This window comes from Scophthalmus maximus, chromosome 2 (assembly GCF_022379125.1).
Source record: "Scophthalmus maximus strain ysfricsl-2021 chromosome 2, ASM2237912v1, whole genome shotgun sequence".
NCBI classification, from domain to species: Eukaryota; Metazoa; Chordata; class Actinopteri; order Pleuronectiformes; family Scophthalmidae; genus Scophthalmus; species Scophthalmus maximus.
The window spans coordinates 8,547,304-8,568,551 of NC_061516.1; the positions used below are offsets into that span (position 1 = coordinate 8,547,304).

The 21,248-nt window shown below is 40.5% G+C and overlaps 1 protein-coding gene across 10 annotated transcripts in view; it reads right to left on the bottom strand.

Annotated features, from left to right (window-relative positions):
* Positions 1–21,248, bottom strand: part of amot (angiomotin) — a 57,632-nt gene that overhangs the window by 24,081 nt on the left and 12,303 nt on the right. For 2 of the 10 annotated variants that reach the window (XM_035625200.2, XM_035625210.2), the window contains exons 1-3: positions 14,829–14,904; positions 7,648–7,708; positions 5,485–6,478 (exon numbers count right to left, since the gene is read on the bottom strand). In XM_035625200.2, the coding sequence (XP_035481093.2) occupies positions 5,485–6,478; positions 7,648–7,708; positions 14,829–14,831 (1,058 nt within the window). In that variant the 5' untranslated portion in view covers positions 14,832–14,904. Of the gene's footprint in view, positions 1–5,484; positions 6,484–7,647; positions 7,709–13,409; positions 13,525–14,828; positions 14,905–15,673; positions 15,958–21,248 lie in introns of those variants that run through there. The other 8 variants (XM_035625203.2, XM_035625202.2, XM_035625201.2 and 5 more) reach the window with 8 other exon arrangements.

Here is a 21,248-nt window from a genome sequence, read left to right on the forward strand (position 1 = left end):
GATTCATTCAAACCTTATCAACACAAATCCTACAAATTAACCTAAAAACAGAACAATAAAATGTGGATTATTAAATATTAGATCACTCCCATCTAAATCTTTGTTAGTGAATGATCTTCTTTCACCTGTGCAATATCAAGAACATTAGAAACATCATATCTCAAAAGAATGCTGAAAAACTAGTCCATGCATTTGTCACTTCTATACTGGACTAATGTAATTCATTTCTGTTAGGATGCCCCAGTAAGTCTGTGAAAAGCTTCCAGTTAATCAAAAATGCTGCAGCACGAGTTCTGAAAGGAACTAGAAAAAGAGATCATATTTCTCCAGTGTGAGTTGCTCAGGTGTTTACTAAACCATTTCTTTATTATGATGCTATCGGCCTAGACTGCTGGGGGAACTTATATCATGAGCATCTCTCTCCCTCTCCCCCCATGTATTTACACTACAGGTCACTAACTCTGTTTTCTTTCTCTCCTAGTGTATCTCTGACTCCAGAAGTGCAGGATCCAAACCCCTCATTATTATTATTATTATTATAACTATTATTAATAACATCATTGCATTTATAAGTGTCAGTATTATTTTCTTAATTATAAGTATCAGTCCGGAAGGGATTAGCAGCTTGTTTTGCAGAGACAGGTAACACAGAGGTCAAGACATGGAGGTCATGCTGAGGTCATGCTTACACAGTGGTGGGCTGTCAGGGCCACCTCTGCTGGCCCTGACAAAATAAAAATAATGAAATTGTGTCTGAACATGTCTGAATTAAATTTCTCCTTCAGTATGTTACGATTATATTTCCAGAAAGAATATGGTTATTTTTTGTGAGGCTGAGAGAGCGGATATTTCATCTAAACGCATCACGGCTCCAGGACCAGAACAAATCAAAAAAAAAATGTTTGCGTAGTGTCACACAACGCCCTAGGAGCCCAGCAATGTGTTGGCGCTATACCCCACTGATGTCATCAACAAAGTTTGAACCTTTGGCGGGTTGTGAGCGGTGTGAGTGAACTAAGCTGGATGGCCTGACCAAGGCAGGCTATGATTTTGTGCTGCACTTCACTGAGGATAACAACAACCACTATGACTGGCACCGAGCAGAACAAGCTATTTAGCTGGCTGTGTTTATTATTTAATACCCACTGGAATCTATTGCATAGAGAAGGAGCTGCTTATTCATCTTAGGCAGGACGTGCAACTGCATGAGGATGTCATTGAACGTTTTATCAGAAAGGATAGGAGGATGGATTTCATTAGTTACTTCAATTACTGAAGGCCCTGACTGAAACCCCACGGTACGCTACGCTGTTACAGATAACACAATGACACCCACAACTTGCCTGAGGCTAGAAGGACACACACACACACATACACACACACACACACACACACACACACACACACACACACACACACACACACACACACACACACACACACACACACACACACACACACACACACACACACACACACACACACACACACACACACACACACACACACACACACACACACACTTATGTCAATCTTTGCTTGTGTACAGTTTATGTATACAGTACTATTTATTGTGAATTTCTTCTGCTAAAGTTGAATTTCAAATGTCACTTAACGCATGTGTTTTTATGACAACAAGTACTTTAAACTCCTCAAAGTTCCATTATGTAATATTTAGAAGAACATTGAATTGAATATATTGTCCATAATTGTGTTCATATATGTATAATCACCTGCAACAAAGAACAAATGTTTTTTGTCAACTTTGAATGAGTTAAATATAGTAACATTAGGGGGACTTGACCTCCGTGTAAATTGTTGGTAGCGGTTTGCAACTTCACCACCAGATGCCACCAGAAAAGTACAAAAAATGCACACTGGGGCTTTAAACTCTTTCCTTGTCAGCCGCCACAGGAAGTAAACAAAATGTGTCAATGGCGTTACATTTTTGTAATGCATTAAATAACTCAACATTAACGCAAAGATTAACACATTAATGTTGACAGCACTAATATATATAGAGAGAGACCTTCTTGGCGAGGAACAGACGTTTCCTCCTGATGTTGTGGAGCAACATCTGACTGGCACAGGCTCATGAAAGGGATTATGACTGGGGGTAACATCTCTGTGTCTCTAAGAGGATCCTAAACACTGAATGTTTAAAACAAAGAAGGTCAAAATTCAATTGCTACTATGGATAATGTGGTTGACAGTGAAGTTTTAAAATAAATGTAATTTGGCCCATTGAGATTCATAAGCTGTTTGCTTGCAATCAACCAGTTTTTGAGAGGTGACAAAACACTTGGCTGTCAAATGGCTTTGTACGGAGCAAGCATTCTTGCCTTTAGCCCTTTAAGGTATGTCATCAAAGCCACACAGATCATGTCTCAACTCATCCTGTCCTGACAAGTTGGCTGTTTGAATCTGGTTTAATAGGCCAGTGTGAAACTGGCCCAACAGGATCTGTTCTCCTTGTCTCAGAAAACACTGTTGGGGAACCATGGATAGCTCTCACATCTCATCTTTTTCAATGTGTGGTTTTATGGAAAAACTGAATTAAAGTCGTTCGGTTGTTTCTTCATAATCCTGTACTTTTTGATTTGGAAACAAACCCTGAAGCAGCATTTACATCACCATTAAGGAGTCAAACTCCACATAAACCTGTGTCCATTTCAATCTGCAAAACTATGTGTTTGGGGATCTATGGAAGCAAATAAGAGACATAAGTCTTTGAACTTTAACAGCCACTGAATACTTAATATTGAAATATTTTATTTTGAAAAACATGCTTCCATAGGAATCAGCTGGTGTTAGTAGAATTTCTGGGGCTGGGCAACCAGTATCACTGATTCATAACTGAAGTGCAGAAGTCAGAGTCAAAATAAGGTTGCGTGATGATCATACAAGGCAATAATGAATGTGTGTCTTTGTGGATAATCTCAAACTCAGCATTTTTATCATTTTTCCACTTAATTTGAATGTGTTTCGTGGTCCTGAACTTGCTATCGTTGCTGTGGAAACCACTCATATGACTTCTGTTGAGACACAAATTCCCCAACAAAACTAAGAGATTGTACGTTTATAACACTAAAAATGCTTCTCACATTCTATTTAGTATTAAAAGTGCTGATTTATTAATGATTTCCACAGAGATTCCCCCATGTTTGAAGGTCAGAGATCAGAACAGTTCGCCTGGAGTTGGCAAGGATTCAAAGACTCGCTCATGCATAATTCACTCTCCCTTGTGCTACTCATAATTTCACGGATAGTTGTAGTGGCTTCATGCCAATGTAAAACTATTTGACAGTTGAACTTACTGTAAGTAACCATCCAGACAAACTTGTGACTCTAATTGCAATGAAATGTAAAACCAAATTAACAGAACCAAACAGACAAACAGTGTATACATGGCTGTATACAGCATATAATTCTTCATTAAGCAGGTGTATAAAGAAAACAAACTTAAGTGCTGCTCTATCAGCCAGACATCAGTCCACAGGGTGTGCTAGCTACGCCGTGCAGAGCTCTTGAATTATTGCAAGATTACACTTGTAAAGTTGAATTCAAAAGCAATAAAACATATCCTTACTTACTTTATTACACACAGGTGTTTTTTTTTGCTACAGCCTTACTTGCTTACTTGTATGACCGGTAGCTTAATGGCTTAAGTTCACAAATAATCCTCAAATAGAAGTCAATGACTTTCAGTTGACTGTATTTACATGTTACTGCTTAACATGTCAATGTTTGCATCATAAAAGTAAAACATGAGGGCATGGAAATATGCAATAAGCATTAACATAGCATGCCCATTTAGGTTGAAATGATGGATGGAAAAGATTGACGACAAGCCAATCTAGAGCTTGTTGTCATGTTTAGTTTTTCAAACTGCGAGCAGTGTCAAGCAGGCCCTGGATTACGTGTTGCAAGTCGGGATGTGTTGTGGATTTCACATCATGTGTCCGCATACATGATGCATCGAGTGTACCATGTAAATCGGATGATGTTTGTCACATAAGTCATACTTTCTGTTGTCAGTAGGTGGCGCTGTGACCATGGCTCAATATTGACATGCAAATGTCAAGAGTAGCAAATTGTCATGCAAATTCTTACAGAATTAATCACAGTGACTCCATATTCAGTCGCTGTCATCGGAAGACCTTTGTGATGAAAAGTTATCAAAAGATTTTTATTATGTCGAACGGCATGGGCGTGGCATCCTGGCAAAGTAAGATGTTGCTCTGAGTTTGCAGTCTTTTCCTCCAGGGGAGATGTGCTTTCACTTTCTCCAAAATATCTTGCTTCGGGACTCACCGCGGTTACTTCCTCAACAGCGGTAAATTACACCGAAACTTCTCATTTGACTTAAGACGCTGCGGCGTTTATCAACAGACAGACTGAAACCTGCACTGCACATTCACTGCTGCAACAAACTGCGCTTCACCGAAACTCACCATGCTCAGTCACTTGCTCCGAGGCTTTAATTATCTCTCCCGTTCTACCACAAACACGACACATACCCCAGGACGGGAGCTGCCATCACTTGGGATAAATGTAAACAGTGGGACGCGTCGACTCGTTCTACGCAAATTGCCGAATTTACGTAATCGATTACGTTGACGTGCGTGAAAATGCATACGACGTATCCTTTGTAAGGTTGTCAAAAGTATCGATACTATGATACTTTTTCGACATCATGTGTTTAAATCGATACAATTTCCATTGTCTTCCTTTCCGTTAGTATCGCAAATATCGTAGCTGATCTCCAATCAGATTTTCAAGTTACCCAGGGCTGCTTAAAGATACAAGGAGTATAGAGAAGAAAAAGGGTCAGAGTGCTGTTTGGTGATATTTTTTCATATGAGGCAGATTCTCAAAGAAAGGTGAAAGACTCCAACAAGCCTACATGTAAACAGTTTTACATATCAGTGTCGACCAGAGGAGGAAACACCACAAGTTTGGCTAAACATTTGAAGGACTGGTACCCTGAGATTTTCAAAGAATTTAGAGTGGTAATGTTGCGTTAATATAATTTAATATGTGTCATTTATAAAAGGCAACTGGCTTCCAGTGCTGTGATGTGATGCCGATGAGCTGAGAAAGTCGCCCTCCCCCCGAGTGAACAACGGTATTGTTAGCAGACATCAAAAACAAAAACAATAATCATGTCATTCATGTCAGCCCAACCTACTTTAATTTATTTCATGATGACTTGGGGAGAGATGGACTTAATAACAAGATGACAGACCCACAACCATGACAGTGTCATGATAAGAGAGACTAAACAGCAAATGGGCTGTAAAACTAAGGCTAGAGCTCAAAGAGTCTTAACAGCTGTTAATACAACTGCATCAATACATCTGAGTTTGTCACGCCAATGCCATAACATCACAATTGGACAGCTGAGACTTTAAAATTGCAGCTTCAATTGTGTATATTGTACATGTGTTAATCAATATCTGTGTATGTGTGCATGTTTCTTACCTGAACGAACCATACTCAGGTGGCGGTTGGTATCGGACAGGAAGCATCTCCCTTGAGTGCTCCCTCCCTCTCTGCTCCTGGTAAAAATGGTCTCCAGGTTCCTGATGCATTGTAGGTGAGCCCATTACTTTAAAGGGATAGTCTGGAGGGGGGCCGCGATGCTGCGGCTTGTAGAAGTCACCAGGCGGGCCTGGTGGGGGCAGCTGGGGGGAGAGCGGGGCGCTGGTAACAGGAGCATGGGCCTTCACTCCGCTGGTGGCCAGGGAGAGCTGCATAAGTCGTTCGCTGAGAGACCGAACATGCCCTTGCTTCAGATCCTTCAGCCCATCATCTTGGTGCACCTTGCCTGCTCCACTCACTCGTTGCACAGTTGGGCGACCCTCAGTACGCACCTTGGTGCTGGTCACCCCAGTGACATAGAAGGCAGCACCCACAGAGGCTGGGAGAGGAGGCTGCTGGGTCTGGTTGTTTTGCTGCTGAGGCTGTGGAGGAGGACCATGGCCGCGGAAATATTGTGACTGAACCTTGGCCTCCTCATATGTAGGTAGGTCCTCGGGGTTTAGGCATTGCCCTTGGCTGTTCCCACCACCTCCCCCTCCAGTCCCTAAACCACCTCCTCCTCCACTGCTCCCACCACCTCCTCCTACTCTGGTGGACCCCAACTTCTCCAGGCCATTGTCAGTCTGTAGCTCCTGTCCCTGGGGTTCCTGACGGGCAATGTGGGGGGTCATGGAATGATCATCAGAGGGGCCAACCTGTCCCTGTCCGTGCCCAGAGTACCCCCCTCCCCCTCCTCCAATTCCTTGTTGTTGCTGCTGTTGCAGCACATAATTCCGGTTCATCTGCTCCTGGAGGAGGCGCTGCAGGACGGTGCTGCCACCACCTCCTCCTCCTCCCACACTGTTGTTGCTGCTTGAAGATTCCTCCGCTGCCGCCCTCATCTCTGCCTCACGCCGGCCACGCACCTCATGGAAGGACAAGCTCCGTCCACGATCTACACTCCGAGAAGAGGAAGAGAAAGTGGAGAGAAAGAAGGAAGGTGGAAAAGTGTGGAAAAGGGATGATAAGAATTTTATATGGGTGAATGTGAAAGAATGGAAAGGGAAAAAGTTCAAGAGAGACAGAAAAGGCAGAAAGAGTGAAAACATTGCAGAAATATAGGGGAAAAGAGAGGAAAAAAGGGATAGGAACATAAATTATTGAGGTCAGAGATCCATAGGGACCATCTATCACCATCAGCGCCCCCCACACAAAGCCATGGAACACCCATTGATGCATGATGGGACAAAGGAATATTGGAGGAATAACAATTTATGAAAACCCTGAATAACCAAACCACCAGCAAAACCCTGAACCCTTAAACCCAAATCGCAAACACAACAAACATTATGGGTAAAATTTGAGACTAAAGACAATGACAGCTGTATGACACTCCCCAAGATATGAATAGACATTTTAAAACTATTTAGCACTGTTTGCACTAAAACATGTATGGTTTAGTGACTTCACAGTGGTCTAGGGATTGAACATAAATACTAAATATGAAATGCTTACAGTTGTTCTACTGACTATTTTTATAAAGAGCCAGTGAATCATTTAATCTATAAAATGACCACTCGTGAAAATGCCAAACTGACATCCTAAAATGTATTATTTTGTCCAACCAACAGTTGAAAACGAAAGATATTCAGTTTACAGTGATTAGCAAAGTGATTTGTGGTTTTGCAAAATTAATTATGATTATTCAATTATCAAAACTGCTGTTGATTCATTTCCATTTCAGTATGTTAATCTATTGCCATGACAAGGGCTAATATTGGTTATGTCAAATCAGTCCAAAACCCAGGGATTATAATATTCTCACAACTGATCCCAAGAAATATGATTAGAAATGTTAATACAGCCTGGAAATCAGAAACACTGTGTTGTCAGTTAAGCATCCAATGCTGTCAAAATTGAAACCACCCGGGAAGTATTTACAGTGAATGTCCAAATCAAATAGGATAATGTCCTCAGAACAAGAGTCAATAAAAACTTTAGAAGTAACCATTCAGAAAGAGGTTTGAGCTGCATTCATATCAGTGTGGTTTCTTCTGACAACATTGAAAGTTATTAACTCCACAATTTTACATTTTTTTCTAGAGAGTAAAAAGAAATTATTACATCTAGCGCTTTCTGTTACTCTTCTCATTCTCAAGGAGGATGATGCTTTTTTTCGAAACATCTGCAGATATCATTTGAAACAAAAGGAAAATGTCAGCTTTGTTGGACATTATGATGTACATATAAGTAGCATTTTTCCTGTAATAGAAATAGCTGTATACTGTATTTGGCTACAGTTGTTGAAATACATGCATTATAAAGACGGTTACACATTCTTGTTCTTCAGGCTCTGAGCTTAAGCACATTAACTTTGAAATAAAAATAATGGATTCAAATGTCAGCTTTAGTTTGTCAAAATTGCATGTACTTAAATTGGTTAAGTATTTCAGACAATTGGCTAGTAAATTGTATCAGAGGTTTGCAAAATTCAATTTTCAATTCAACATCATTCAATCAACATTCTATAAAAACCTTGTGAACACAGGAATAAGAAAATGGCAAACAAGCTGTTAGACGGAGGACAGAAGTATGGTGTATAAGTAAAAAGAAACTAGAATGGCACTCAGTAGAGCTCTTACCTCAACCAATACCGAACATTACCCTTAAATTCAAGCTGCACTAAATTACACTCACTGCATATCAGTCCCTTAAATATGCCTGATGTTTTTCATCAAAAACATCACCCTATCTCACAATGGGCCTCATGCAAGAACATGTTCGTATTTTTATCATAAATTTCTCTTACATTTGTTTGTACCACGTCAGACACGTCGATTCGCTTCTATCTACAGAAAAGTGTGAAAATGATGTGCATAAACAGAACGAATGTCACCTGTGCGTATTTGAGCGAGCGTGCACGAGTAGCAAATATGCATAATTAACTGCCCCAAAACAGCATTTAAGGCTTTAAAGAATAAACAGCATTAATAACAGCATTAAAGTATAAAAAGAAGAATTTAACGAGATTGAATCAATTGAGATTGATTGACTGAAGCTGAGCTGTTAATACTGTCACCTGTGAGTCGCATGGTAACTGAAAATAAATACAAAATACATCTATATGAAAATTACTTAAGAATAAAACACTCGCCACAGCACGGCGATCGATGACTGCAAGGAGGTCAAGGTGAAGTCTCTATCACTGATATGGATGAAAAATTAAGTACCATGAGAGGCGCAATTACACAATATACAGCATATTAAAATTATTTGACATTTCTTCTCTGGTGTTCAGAGTATCTTAGTTGTCCAAGTTTGAAGTGGATCTGAATAATCTCCTAGGAGGAGTTCAGAAAATCCGACAGTTCCCACGATGAGCAAGCACTTGGCGACTGTGGAGGAGAAAAAAATCTCTTTTAACAGGAAGAAATCTCTTTCAGAACCCGACCCGTTGTGAGAGGTGTGACGGCCCTCTGGCTGTCATTATGGTTGTATGCTCTTCTCTTCCCTCTGTCTAAGCAGGTGATACCTGGTGAGAGGAGCCGAGACCAATCAGCACATCCAGGGCAGCTGGCTGAGAGATTAAAAGGCTCACCAGTCTGCTCATGGCCCTCTTGCTCCAGACACATTTTTCCTTTGTCAGACATTTGGCTTTTTGGTTTCTTTATTTTACACCATACAACACCCACCTAACCATACTTTCCACTTCATCCACTCACCTACACTACTGATTAACTGACTGCCACTTACAATTAAATTGATGTCGATAATTTGGTTAAATTATGGCTTTTGTAATTAATTATTTCTATTTTTCCCCTTGATCTTCGTGTGTGTCTCCGTGTTTGTTGTGGCCAAGAGCCGGGTCATTACAGCGGCCATCTGCCTTGACCGGTTGGGGTGAGAGAAGAAAAATGGGGGAGAGAGGAGAGGTGGGCAGAAAGAGGGGATGCATATGGTGGTGTTGATAGATAAAGAAGAAAAATCGCCTTGCTTACAGTATCTCCATATATCACAATATATTGAATCAAAACCCCTGTATCATGATATGTATCTTGAGATTCTTGCCAATACAAAGCCCTAATACAACTGTGTTTATATGATTGAAAAGTATGTATATTTACACAGTTGATCACGTTCTTATTTTATATTAATGTTCAGAGTATAATAAGAGATCTTTGCATGTTATTAAATCTTGTTGGTGTGTCTGTGAACTGTGCTTAGCCACTGCTCATTCTCGTCTCTCTTTAACTCTGCTGTTTCCTCTAACTACTGGAATAACTATTCCACTCCACTCACTCTTGTTTAGTCTTAACACTCACAGCGCTCTCCCTCTGTTAGCGACTCGCTCGCTAACTCACAGTGGTTTACACGCTCTTATCTGCGCTCCGCACCGTAACTTAACTAGTTAGCTTTAGCAGTGAAGTGAATATAAAGTCATTATAGTGGGCGATTTCAACATTCATGTAGATGTTGCCAACGACAGTCTAAGTTCTGCATTTAATTCACTAATAGACAAAATTGGTTTTATTCAACAAGTGAATAAACCCACTATAAAGTCATTATAGTGGGTGATTTCAACATTCATGTAGATGTTGCCAACGACAGTCTTAGTTCTGCATTTAATTCACTAATAGACAAAATTGGTTTTATTCAACAAGTGAATAAACCCACTCCCTGTTTTAATCAAACCCTCAACCTTGTTCTGACATACGGCACCCGCTGTCTAATTACTACTTAGTTAAATTTGAATTCTCAGTTTTTACTTTACTGAATTCGGAGAAAAGTTCTATTACAGCAGGTGTCCATCAGAAAACTCCATGTCCCATGTGTCGGAAAAGTGCAGGATAGTTATCAAAACTTTACTCCCACACAAATTTATTTTTAATCTTTTTTTTTAAAATAACATTTAACAAGACAACTACAAATTTATCATAAATGCTATGAATCACAAAACACAACAAATCTAAAAATAAAATTACATAATATTTACCATTGCTTACAATCCATTGTAGAATATATTTTCAACCAACAGAAGCAAAAAAAACAAATCACTTCATTTTAATATTCAATCCAGATCATCAGCTTGGATTAAACAATATTTTAGGGCATCCTGAGTGCTATCATTGTTTACCAGAATGTGGTAAAATCATTAATGTTTTGATTAAAGACCAAGGGCCTTCAAGTCCATTGTTCAACCCCTGTAGAGTCATGTCTGCTTGCTCCATCGAAACCAAGTCCATATACTCTTTGAGCCAGTTGTCCAGACCAAAACAGCGCATTAAGATCTTTCTCCATTGTTCTATGCTGAGAGATATCACACCAGCACATTATTAGTTTGACACTTTGGAATATGTGAATATGTGCTTACCAAATAATATCAGATTTTAATTATTTGCTTTTCTTGAGGCAAGGTCATTTGCTTTTATTTTTCTGTTCTTTTAATTTATATTTATATTATTTAATTGTTGTATTAAATTTTACCAACTAGTTTGCTGTTTTTTAGTAGTACTGTATTGTCCGTCGTTCCTGTTTTTATTTTATATTTGTTCTTTATATTATCCGATCAGTTTTCTTTTATTATACCAGACCAGCCAGGTGCTTGATATGCAGACAGCTGCTCTGCATATCAAGCCCCCCCAGATGGTCTGGTATAATAAAAGAAAACTGATCGGTCCAGTCAGATTTGAACTGACGGTTTCCCTGGTTAACTTTTACGCTTTTTTCGGGCAGGTCATGTTTTTTTCCCCAAGGATCTGTCATCCCAATATGACAGGCCATTAAAGGGGGAAGTGGTTGCTCGCCACATCCTACACGTTTAAACAGGCTCTGTGGTGGCTTCCCCCTTCTTTGTCCTGCCCACGGATGTTTTGAAAGTGGTTAAACAGTAATGTCCACTTGGCCACCTTCTCAAGCCCTAAGGTTGAAGAGGTTGCACTCCAATAGACATGGTTCTTTAAACTGTGGAACAGGGGTGTAGCCTATTGGTGTGATGTACTCTGAAATACAGGGGCAAATAAAACCATAAAATATTTGAATCAAATGACAACAATCGCTTTCTATTCGTAATCGTATCTCCCCCATTATAGGCTTTATTGTCATTGTACAACGAAATTTAGTTTGGTAGCTCTTGCAGCAATATAAAAAAACAGGATAAAGATAAAAAGCAGGCACCCCAGATACCCAAATATATGTGCACAAAGGCTGAAAAAGTGATTTTTGCATAATATGTCACCTTTAAAATCCACAATTTTATCATCAGTTATTAATTTGCTCAAAGTAGTGATATTATTTTCCTGCAACCCCTAGTTCACAATAGGTTCTTCTTCAGCAGTAAATAAAGGGTTCTTCCAGATTGGACTTGAGGGGAGGGATAATACAGAGATATTCAAACGCTTGTGTAGCTCTATGGCTATCGTACATGAATGGAGGCTCAATGGGTTGTTAATATTTTTTTACATTTAGGGTGATACATTAAAGAGATATACTACTAGCGCATCGCAAGCATCTTTGCAAATGTCTTATAATCATTGTTCAACAGACTCAGAGGACGATAATTATAAATTGAAGGGAATCTTTGCATGTTTCGGTAACACAGAAATAACAGCCGAGCGCATACGACTGGGCATTGATTGATTAACAACAGTGTTGGGCAGTAACTAATTACTTTCCCAAGTAACTAGTAGTGTAAGGGGTAAACAATAAAATAGTAATTATATTACAGTTACTGAGCCAAGTAATGCTGCAATACTGTCACGTCAGCTACGGCTACTAGCCAAAAAGCTTAACGAAAGATAGAAGATGACAGAGATCTGGAGAAGCTCATCGCTGGGTATATCGTAGATATGAGGTTTGAGAAGCTTCTGCTAATGACATTAAGTCATTGTTTCACTTATGAACATTAGGACCTTGCCAGGGAAGAAATAACAGAACAAGAAGCTGGATACAAAATCAGCTCAGGTGTCATGCAACATTTTATGTTCTGTAAAACCATCAGTTTCTCCTTGCTGATCTTATGACTGAATATGCAGAACCCGCAAAAGTAATGTAGTAATATAACAAGTAACATAGCAAATCACTTTTAAAATCAAGTAATAAGTGAGGTAATATAATAACCTTTTGAAAGAGTAATAAGTAATAAGTAATAATTTTATCCTGCCCGTCCCCCGGACCGAGGAATCGTTTCAGCCTTACATCATGCAACATATTTAATAAGGGGAGTAAATCGTCCTGAAAACATTTCAAGAATTCTATAGTAGGCCCATCCTCTCCTGGTGCTTAACTGGTGGAAAGTGCTTCATTGCAGATTTGATCTCTGTCTCAGACACTACTCTATCTAAATATTCGTCGTCAGTATTCCCCAAAAAAGGCAGAGATAGTTTACCAAAAAGTAATCTGCTTCCTTTGAATAAAATTTGCATTCTGACTCATATAATTTTAAATAGTAATCTTGAAAAGCCAAGTTTATTTGTCTTGGATCACATATCAAAGACCCTTTTCAATTGTAGATGGAAGGAGCCACAGATTTGCTTTCAATTTGTTTTAGTCTGAGGGCTAACATCTTGCCAACTTTTTCACTGTTCTCAAAAATAGTCTCAATCTGTACAAAGCAAAAGTTGTTTCTTACTGCATAGATGCTTGCAACTCTGACCTGATTAATAACATGCACTTTTTAATCTGATGCTGAAGTGTTTGGTTACAGGACGCTGGTGATATTCAATCTCCCTTTGTTTGACTGTTTGTCTGGTTTGGTGACGACGTAGTTGTCTCGACATCCAAACGTCTAGATTAAAGAGATCAAATTTTCACTGTTGCCTTACCAAAATTGTAAAGTTGGAGGTATTATTTAGTAAAGTATCAGGTCTGTGAAACACAGAGCTACCTACCACTCCATTCCACTCCTGTCACGTGACATCAGTAATGATAACTCCCACACAAATTGCTGATGTTGTTGATAGTACAGCACCCTCACTACGTTCCTCACTCAACACTGTCGCCCCTCTGAAAAAGAAGACAGTCAAACAGAGGTGGATATCTCCATGGTTTGATGCACAAATCCGTGCTGTAAAAACAGATGTCATGTAGGTAAGAAAGGAAGTGGCGTTCCAATATCAAGAGGATTCTAACCTAAAAAAATAGTTTAATTACATATAAGAAAGCCCTTCAAATTGCCCAAACCACATATTATTCTTCTCTAATAGAGGAAAATAAAAACAAGCCCAGGTTCCTCTGCAGCACTGTAGCCTGGCTGACAGAGTCGAAGCTCTACTGAACAGTCTATTCCTCCAACTCTTAGTAGCAATGATTTCATGAGCTTCTTTTCTAATAAGATTATTACCATTAGAGAAAATATCAGCTTCTTCCCACTAACAGCACAGACACACTGGCCAGTACAGTAGACTCAGAACCAACAGTATCGCCTAATTTATGTTAAGATTGCTTTTCCCCTATAGATCTGACTGAGCTGACTTCACTGGTCACTTCATTCAAGCCATCAACCTTTCCTTTAGATCCTATTCCATCAAGGCTATTTAAGGATGTATTACCTTTAATCAAAAGTTCCATATTAGATCAGATCAATTTATCTCTATTAACAGAATACATTCCAATGGCCTTTAAGGTGGCAGTAGATAAACCTCTGCTCAAAAAGCCGACTCTAGGCCCAGATATCTTGGTCAAATATAGACACATATCAAACCTCCCCTTTATCTCTAAAGTCTAAAAATCTGTTGCTAACCAGTTATGTGACTATTTACACAGGAGTAGTTTGCTTGAAGTTTTTCAATTAGGATTTTGAAAACATCATAGTACAGAAACAGCACTGCTGAAAGTACTAACGACCTCATGGCCTCAGACAGTGGATTCGTTTCTATTCTCGTCCTATTAGATCCAAGTGCTGCATTTGACACCATTGATCACAAAGTTCTGTTACAAAGACTAAAACACATTGGGATTAAAAGATGAGCACTAGAATGGTTTAGGTCTTACTTATCTTATAGATTTCAGTTTGTTAACGTTAACGACAAATCAAACAAACTTCCATTAATCCAAAAGTTAGTCGTGGAGTTCCACAATGTTCTGTGCTGGGACCAGTGTTGTAGTCGAGTCCCCAACTTGCGAGTTTGAGTCGAGTCTTGAGTCCCCAGTGTACAAGTCCGAGTCCAAGTCCGAGTCACCAAAGACAAGTTTGAGTCAAGTCCGAGTCAAGTCACCATTACCTCAGTTCGAGTCTGAGTCAAGTCTCGAGTCCCCAGTGTTTGTGTCCGAGTCCAAGTTGAGTTACAAATAAAAGACACAGCTTTCACCATTCAAAGTCTTCACGACCCGGGGCGCGTCCCGCTGCATCTTCCAAATTTGTTCACAGCGTGGGGCGCGCTGAATCTGCAGGTGGAAGAGGACACACACGCCTTGCCCTTGCAAGAAACTGTTACAGACTAAATTGACAGACCTATTAAACATATAAGTTGTTAGGGACGTCATCCGATTTCATGAAAGCTCGAGTCCTCTTGCATTAATCCTTGAGTCCGAATCATTAATGCGCAAGTCCGAGTCTAGTCACGAGTCCCGAAAATAGCGACTAGTACTGTAGTACCTCAACCCTGGTTGCGACCGATACTTTTCACTTTATATACGCTTCCTAGGCAATATTATAAGATATAAGATATATATACGTATATACATATGTGTGTGTGTGTGTGTGTGTATATATATATATATATATATATATATAAATATTTATACATATACACTGAACAAAATTATAAACACAACACTTTTGTTTTTGCCCCCATTTTTCATGAGCTGAACTCAAAGATCTAAGACTTTTTCTATTTACACAAAAGGCTAATTTCTCTCAAATATTGTTCACAAATCTATCTAAATCTGTGTTAGTGAGCACTTCTCCTTTGCCGAGATAATCCATCCACCTCACGGGTGGCATATCAAGATGCTGATTAGACAGCATGATTATTGCCCAGATGTGCCTTAGGCTGCCCACTCTCTTCTTCATTTTTCACTCTCGCCTCATCCATCCCTTCTTCCTCTCCTCTGTCCTAACATCTACTTCTGACTCCCCTCTTTCCTTCCTGTCTGTACTCCTCCCTTATACGTTTCCCATAAACAACGACAGCCAAGTTTCCCAGATAACTACCTGTGTGGCAGCTCTCACTCTGCTCTCCTGGGGAAGTCAGTGCAAACAGCTGCACATGTTACGGAGCTGCAGAATGCCCTCTGGGAGTTTCGGACAGGGCTTTGTCAAGATATGGATGAGCAGGACAATGAGGCTGATGTTGTTGTGGGTAGAGGTGGTCCAGTGGAATGTGGTGGCAGCCTGGTGGTGACACTCCTGGTGCTTGCCTTCCTGCAGACTCAGCAGGTTCTTAACGTGCTGCAAGATGCAGACACACTGGTCGACATTGCAGAGAACCAACCACTCTGCAGAGGAAATAAATTAGGAAAATTTTTACTAACATGTAGAATACATTGAAGACTTTGCGTAGAGGCCTGCAATATTCACCTCTTCATTCAATCCATTTAACATTTATGTAACCAGGTCACAGTCGGCTTTCCCCACAAGATGATATCTAAACATGATGCAAATGAGAAACCTTTTTCTATAATCATGGGGAGTAGGGCAGCAACAACGCGTCGACGTAATCGTAATTTTTCTAACAAATTCCAAGGGGCGCTAAGGAGTCATATTGCAATATCCGAGGCCAAGACCAATATCAGATTAATCCCACAAAAAAAACCTAACTGTTTCATGGCAAAGCATGCGTCGCCACAGCCAAGCCTTTTGACTTGTACTAAAACCTTGAGTATTATTAGGTCTTTCCTATGAGTTACTAGGAGGAGTTCATTAAAGGTATGAAATGTGTAAAATCATTAAAAAAATACACTTTGGGAAAAAATGGCTAACTTCTTGTTGGTTGCAAGAAGGGATGCACCGATATATCGGCCGTACATCGGTTTCGTCCGATTTGCGCCTTTTTGCCTGTTATCGGTTATTGACTAATAAGATAACGTTAACTGATATCAGTGGCCTATGTTTATCTGTTGTGTCGCATTAACTTTGCACTGGCTAAACCTTCTGTTGGTTATTTACAGTGTGACTCTACAACAGCTGAGCTCCGTGTCTCTCTCTATGTTGCGGCGAGTGCTGTGAAGGGGCCAGCTCACACGCAGTGCAGACAGAGAGCTGCTCCGTGAAACAGTGGCAGGGAGTGAACCGGTCGAAAGTTGGTTGTAATTCACCAAAATCAATGGAGACGCTCGTTGCCACAAGTGTTACAAATATTTTGCAAGTAAAGATCTGTCACAACAGATCTGTGGAAACCTTTTGTGAAAGTGAAAGTACATCTATGCCCGAAACTCCTTCACAGCTGCAGCTAGTGGGACGGTGACTGAGGAGATGGTGACTGAGTTCCACCTCACTGTGACCAGGTTCATAGTGAAAGACCTACAACCCTTTACAAGAGCAGAATCCAAGGGCTTAGGTAACAGTCTGTACATATTGAGTTGTGTAATTGTATTTATCTGACAAGCTTTATGTTAGTCCCATCACTCAACACCATGGACTTAATAGTTATTTGTATAAATTAGTACTGTCCAGTGATCAACAATGTACTGAGTACAGTATGTGAAAAAAACATTTGTCCATTCTTTGGAAAAAGTATTTTTTCACAAAAATAAATATGTACGCTTCATAAATTTGCCACAGTTTGGAAAAATAAAATACTGTATCTGTCACAGTCGGGGTTTAAGCAGGACCCAAAATGCAGTGGTGTATATAGAATATTTAATAATAAAAGGAAACAGACTTACTGCTTCTTCATAAAGCAAAAACGAAATGCAACTAAGAGTGTCCACAAAATGTAGCAAAAAGTTGCCAGTAGCAAAACACTGGAGCCAGGGGGAAATCAACAGGAAGCACATCACAGGAACAGACTGGGGGGAAAATAACAGACAAAGGGAAACACAGAGACTAAATAGACACAAGGTGGGCGGGGCCAATTGAACACAGGTGAGACACATTAGGAACAGGTGCAGACAATCACAGGGGCAGGAGACACAGGAAAAGTAAAGACACCAGAAACAAGACACGGGAAAGGAAGTGACGCAACACAAGGAAAAGGACTTCAAAATAAAACAGGAAACAACAACAAGGGATCAAGAAACTAATAAAACCGATACACGCGGAAAAGTACAACAAGGGGAATAATAAAATAAACCAACTAAAGAGTCCATTATAACTTAATAGATCATGATCTTTGCGGATCATGACAGTATCTTTCTCAGTAACAGCATGAATATGGTACCATCGCTGTTTCCCTTGTGGGACTTTCCAGCAGGAAATATTGCCAAAGTGCTGACATTTTCGAAGAAGTGATTTCTGATAGTGTAGCCTTAGCCAGAGCAAGAAATGAAAAAATGTCAGCATTTTGGCAAGTAAAACTGAAGCGTGAACCGTATTGTTGTTTTGTACTGTTACTGTGAAAGTTACAGACTAAACGCAGATAAACTGCACTTTGCAGTGTGAAATATTGCCAAATTGCTGACATTTTCGCTAACTTTGGTAATGCTTCACTCCAGGAAATAACTTTTTTGTCACTCCAAAACAGCAGTTGCGCTGTACTGATACGGGCAAGTACTGTACTGAGCGGCAAAGAAGAAGTGATTTCCGGTAGTGGAGCGTTAGCAAAAGCTAGCAAAAATGTCAGCAATTTGGCAATATTTCATGCTGGGAAGTGCTGTTTTATGTGGATGGGACTACTTTAAAGACATGGTATTATATCGATACATTGATATGTGCATTTGCTGATGCCAGATCCAGCATTTTCGATTCTAGTTTCAGGATTGTAACATCTGTATTTGTAAGCCAAGCATGGAACTACCAAAGGTGAGTGTAACAATGGGAATTTTTAGAATACTGTTGCCGAATGGACAGTTGTTGCGTATGCAGCGATAGAGGAAGAGACGTCAGTCAGTGGAGTCTAGGAGCAGACGCTGTATGTAATGTTTTATGTTCATTCAATTAAGTTCTCATTGAGCAATGGTAATGCTCGTCCATCCAGTTTGACAGAACAAGCTGGAACATGGTGACAGCGGTCTTGGAACCAGTTTGGGAAATTGTACACCATACGAAAAGTATCGATAGCCTACTGAGGGAAAACTGCTATGCTAGCTTATTGGTTCAAGAGGACTGCTAACTAAACTAACCACCTAGCTACTAGTGTGGAAAACAACATGTGTTCATCAATCGACTATAGAAGGCTTAAAACCATACGCCCAGTGGAATATGAAGTCCAACAACCCTGCGAAGTCTTGCCTTCTTCACAAAGCTTGCAATGCCAGACGCGGACAAGACTTTCCCTCAAACTGATGGGTCTTGTGAAATCATCAAACTGGTGTAACGCAGTATGGACTGGATAAGTGGCATGGTGTCAGTACAGAAACCTAACAGCAGGCCCAGAATCTGCATTGACCCATGACCACTCAGCAGCATTAAAACGCAGCCACTTTCCACTTCCAACAAGTGAAGATATCCTGCCAGACTTGTCAAGAGCGAACATTTTCACCTTTCACCATGCCCAAATTGAAAATGAGTGTCTGGCCATAGTATTTGGGATGGAACAGTTTCATTAGTATACCTACAGCAGGCTTGTTAATGGGCAAATCCACCAACCCCTTGAAAACATTCTCAGAATACCACTGATGAACGGATCAAAATGACTGCAGAGAATGTTACAGAGACTGCAAAAATATGAGTATAATGTTACTTCTGTTCCAGGACGTGACATGTTGCTGGCCGAAACCTTAAGCAGAGCATATCTGCAGGACAGTCAGAAAACTTAGACAGAAATGGAGACAGAAGTTGTCAACATGATGGGAGTAGGCCTGTCACGATAGCTACTTTGTGTCAAATTATATATTAGGCCAGAATTATTGCGATAAACAATATTATTGTCATTTTCTGCAACTGAATCATGTGAGCTTTTATTAATTACCTATTGGTTCTTGCGTGTGTCACTGCACTCTTCTACACGATTTGTGTCTGTACCACTTTCCTCCTTTTTCTCAGCAGCAAGGGCAGTTCATCAAAGCAGCAAAAGGGGCAAAATGTGAACTAAAGTACTGCATGTTAAAGATCTTTACTTGAGGTGCAGTCTTGAGCAGACTGACACAGTCACACTCCCACAGGACATCAAACACTGTGCATTGCTCCACATCAATGTCGTGCTGTTGTCCAGATTCGACGTGCGACCAGACTTGCAGCTTATAAACGACCCACTTTTACTGCATCTGCCTTGTGGTGTCTTTCTCTGTTAAAGTACAGTCAGACTTTTGACTGTTCACCATGGTGTGTTTCAATCTATTGGCCGGACATTAGCATGTGTGCTAAGCGCTAGCAAAACCCAGGCCAAATTTGTGGACTGCTCTCAGAACATGCCTCACACTTCAGTCCTTTTCAAATCAGATGCACAGGTCTGACGTTCACCATGTCACAGGAATGCCCCATCTAACCCTGTGATCAGTATTAACGTGCAGTTGATGGGAAGATTTCTATGGAAGCCTTAATTCAAATGATAATGTAAATGTGAAAATGAAAATGTAATTCCACATGTTGTGCATGAGCACCGTGGTTATATGAGATTAACACATGTACAATATACACTCTTGAAGCTGCAATTTTAAAGTCTCAGCTGTCCAATTGTGATGCTATGGCATTGGAGTGACAAACTCAGATGTATTGATGCAGTTGTATTAACAGCTGTTAAGACTCTTTGAGCTCTAGCCTTAGTTTTACAGCCCATTTGCTGTTTAGTCTCTTTCATCATGACACTGTCATGGTTGTGGGTCTGTCATCTTGTTATTAAGTCCATCTCTCCCCAAATCATCATGAAATAAATTAAAGTAGGTTGGGGTGACCTGGATGACATGACAGCTCCTAAAATGAAGCTGAATCCTCCTGATCACCCCCTGGTGGCTGCTTGCAGTATAGGTCATAATCCCTGTGTTGTGCGTGAGCACCGTGGGTATATGAGAATTGCGGCCTGCATGTCATCTCAGAAGCCTGAGTGAACACATGGTTTTCAGAAGAAAGAAGCAGAAGAAAGAAATAACCCGATTGCCAAGACTCCTGGACCCCCGCAGCGACCTGCGGCGACCCAACATCTCCCACCTGGGGGTGTGATTTGGACACAGCCCAACTCGCCTCCCTCATTGGCAGAGACCCGCACGGCAACGCGAGGGGTTCCGTGACGTCGCAAACTCCAATAGAATGCAATGCCAACCGCTCATCGCCCTCCAGGTACAAGACACATTTTGATCAGTTGGGTTCCTCTGTCCTACAAAGGAGGTAACCTCTTCTAACTTAGACTTTGTCCACCGCGACGATTACTCTAGAAACCAGAAGAAGTGACACAGCTGGACCAGGTCTCAGGATTAACGACTTCGCTGGACGAACCGGAATCCGCCCTTTTTTTCTTCTCTTCCTTGGGCGCACACAGCACCGGTACCGAGACAAGAGCCGTTGAGACGGAACACTCTGTCAAGTGATCCCTCCATCGCCACATCCGAAGACAGACTGCACATGCTTGTTCCTCCGCCAAGGAGTACAGTAAGAGCCTTTAGCTCTGGGCAGAACGTAGGCTATTTATGTGTGTTTCAGTAAGTTAACTTACTGTGAATTGTTGTTAAGTTTGTACCGGACCGCCGCATCCCGT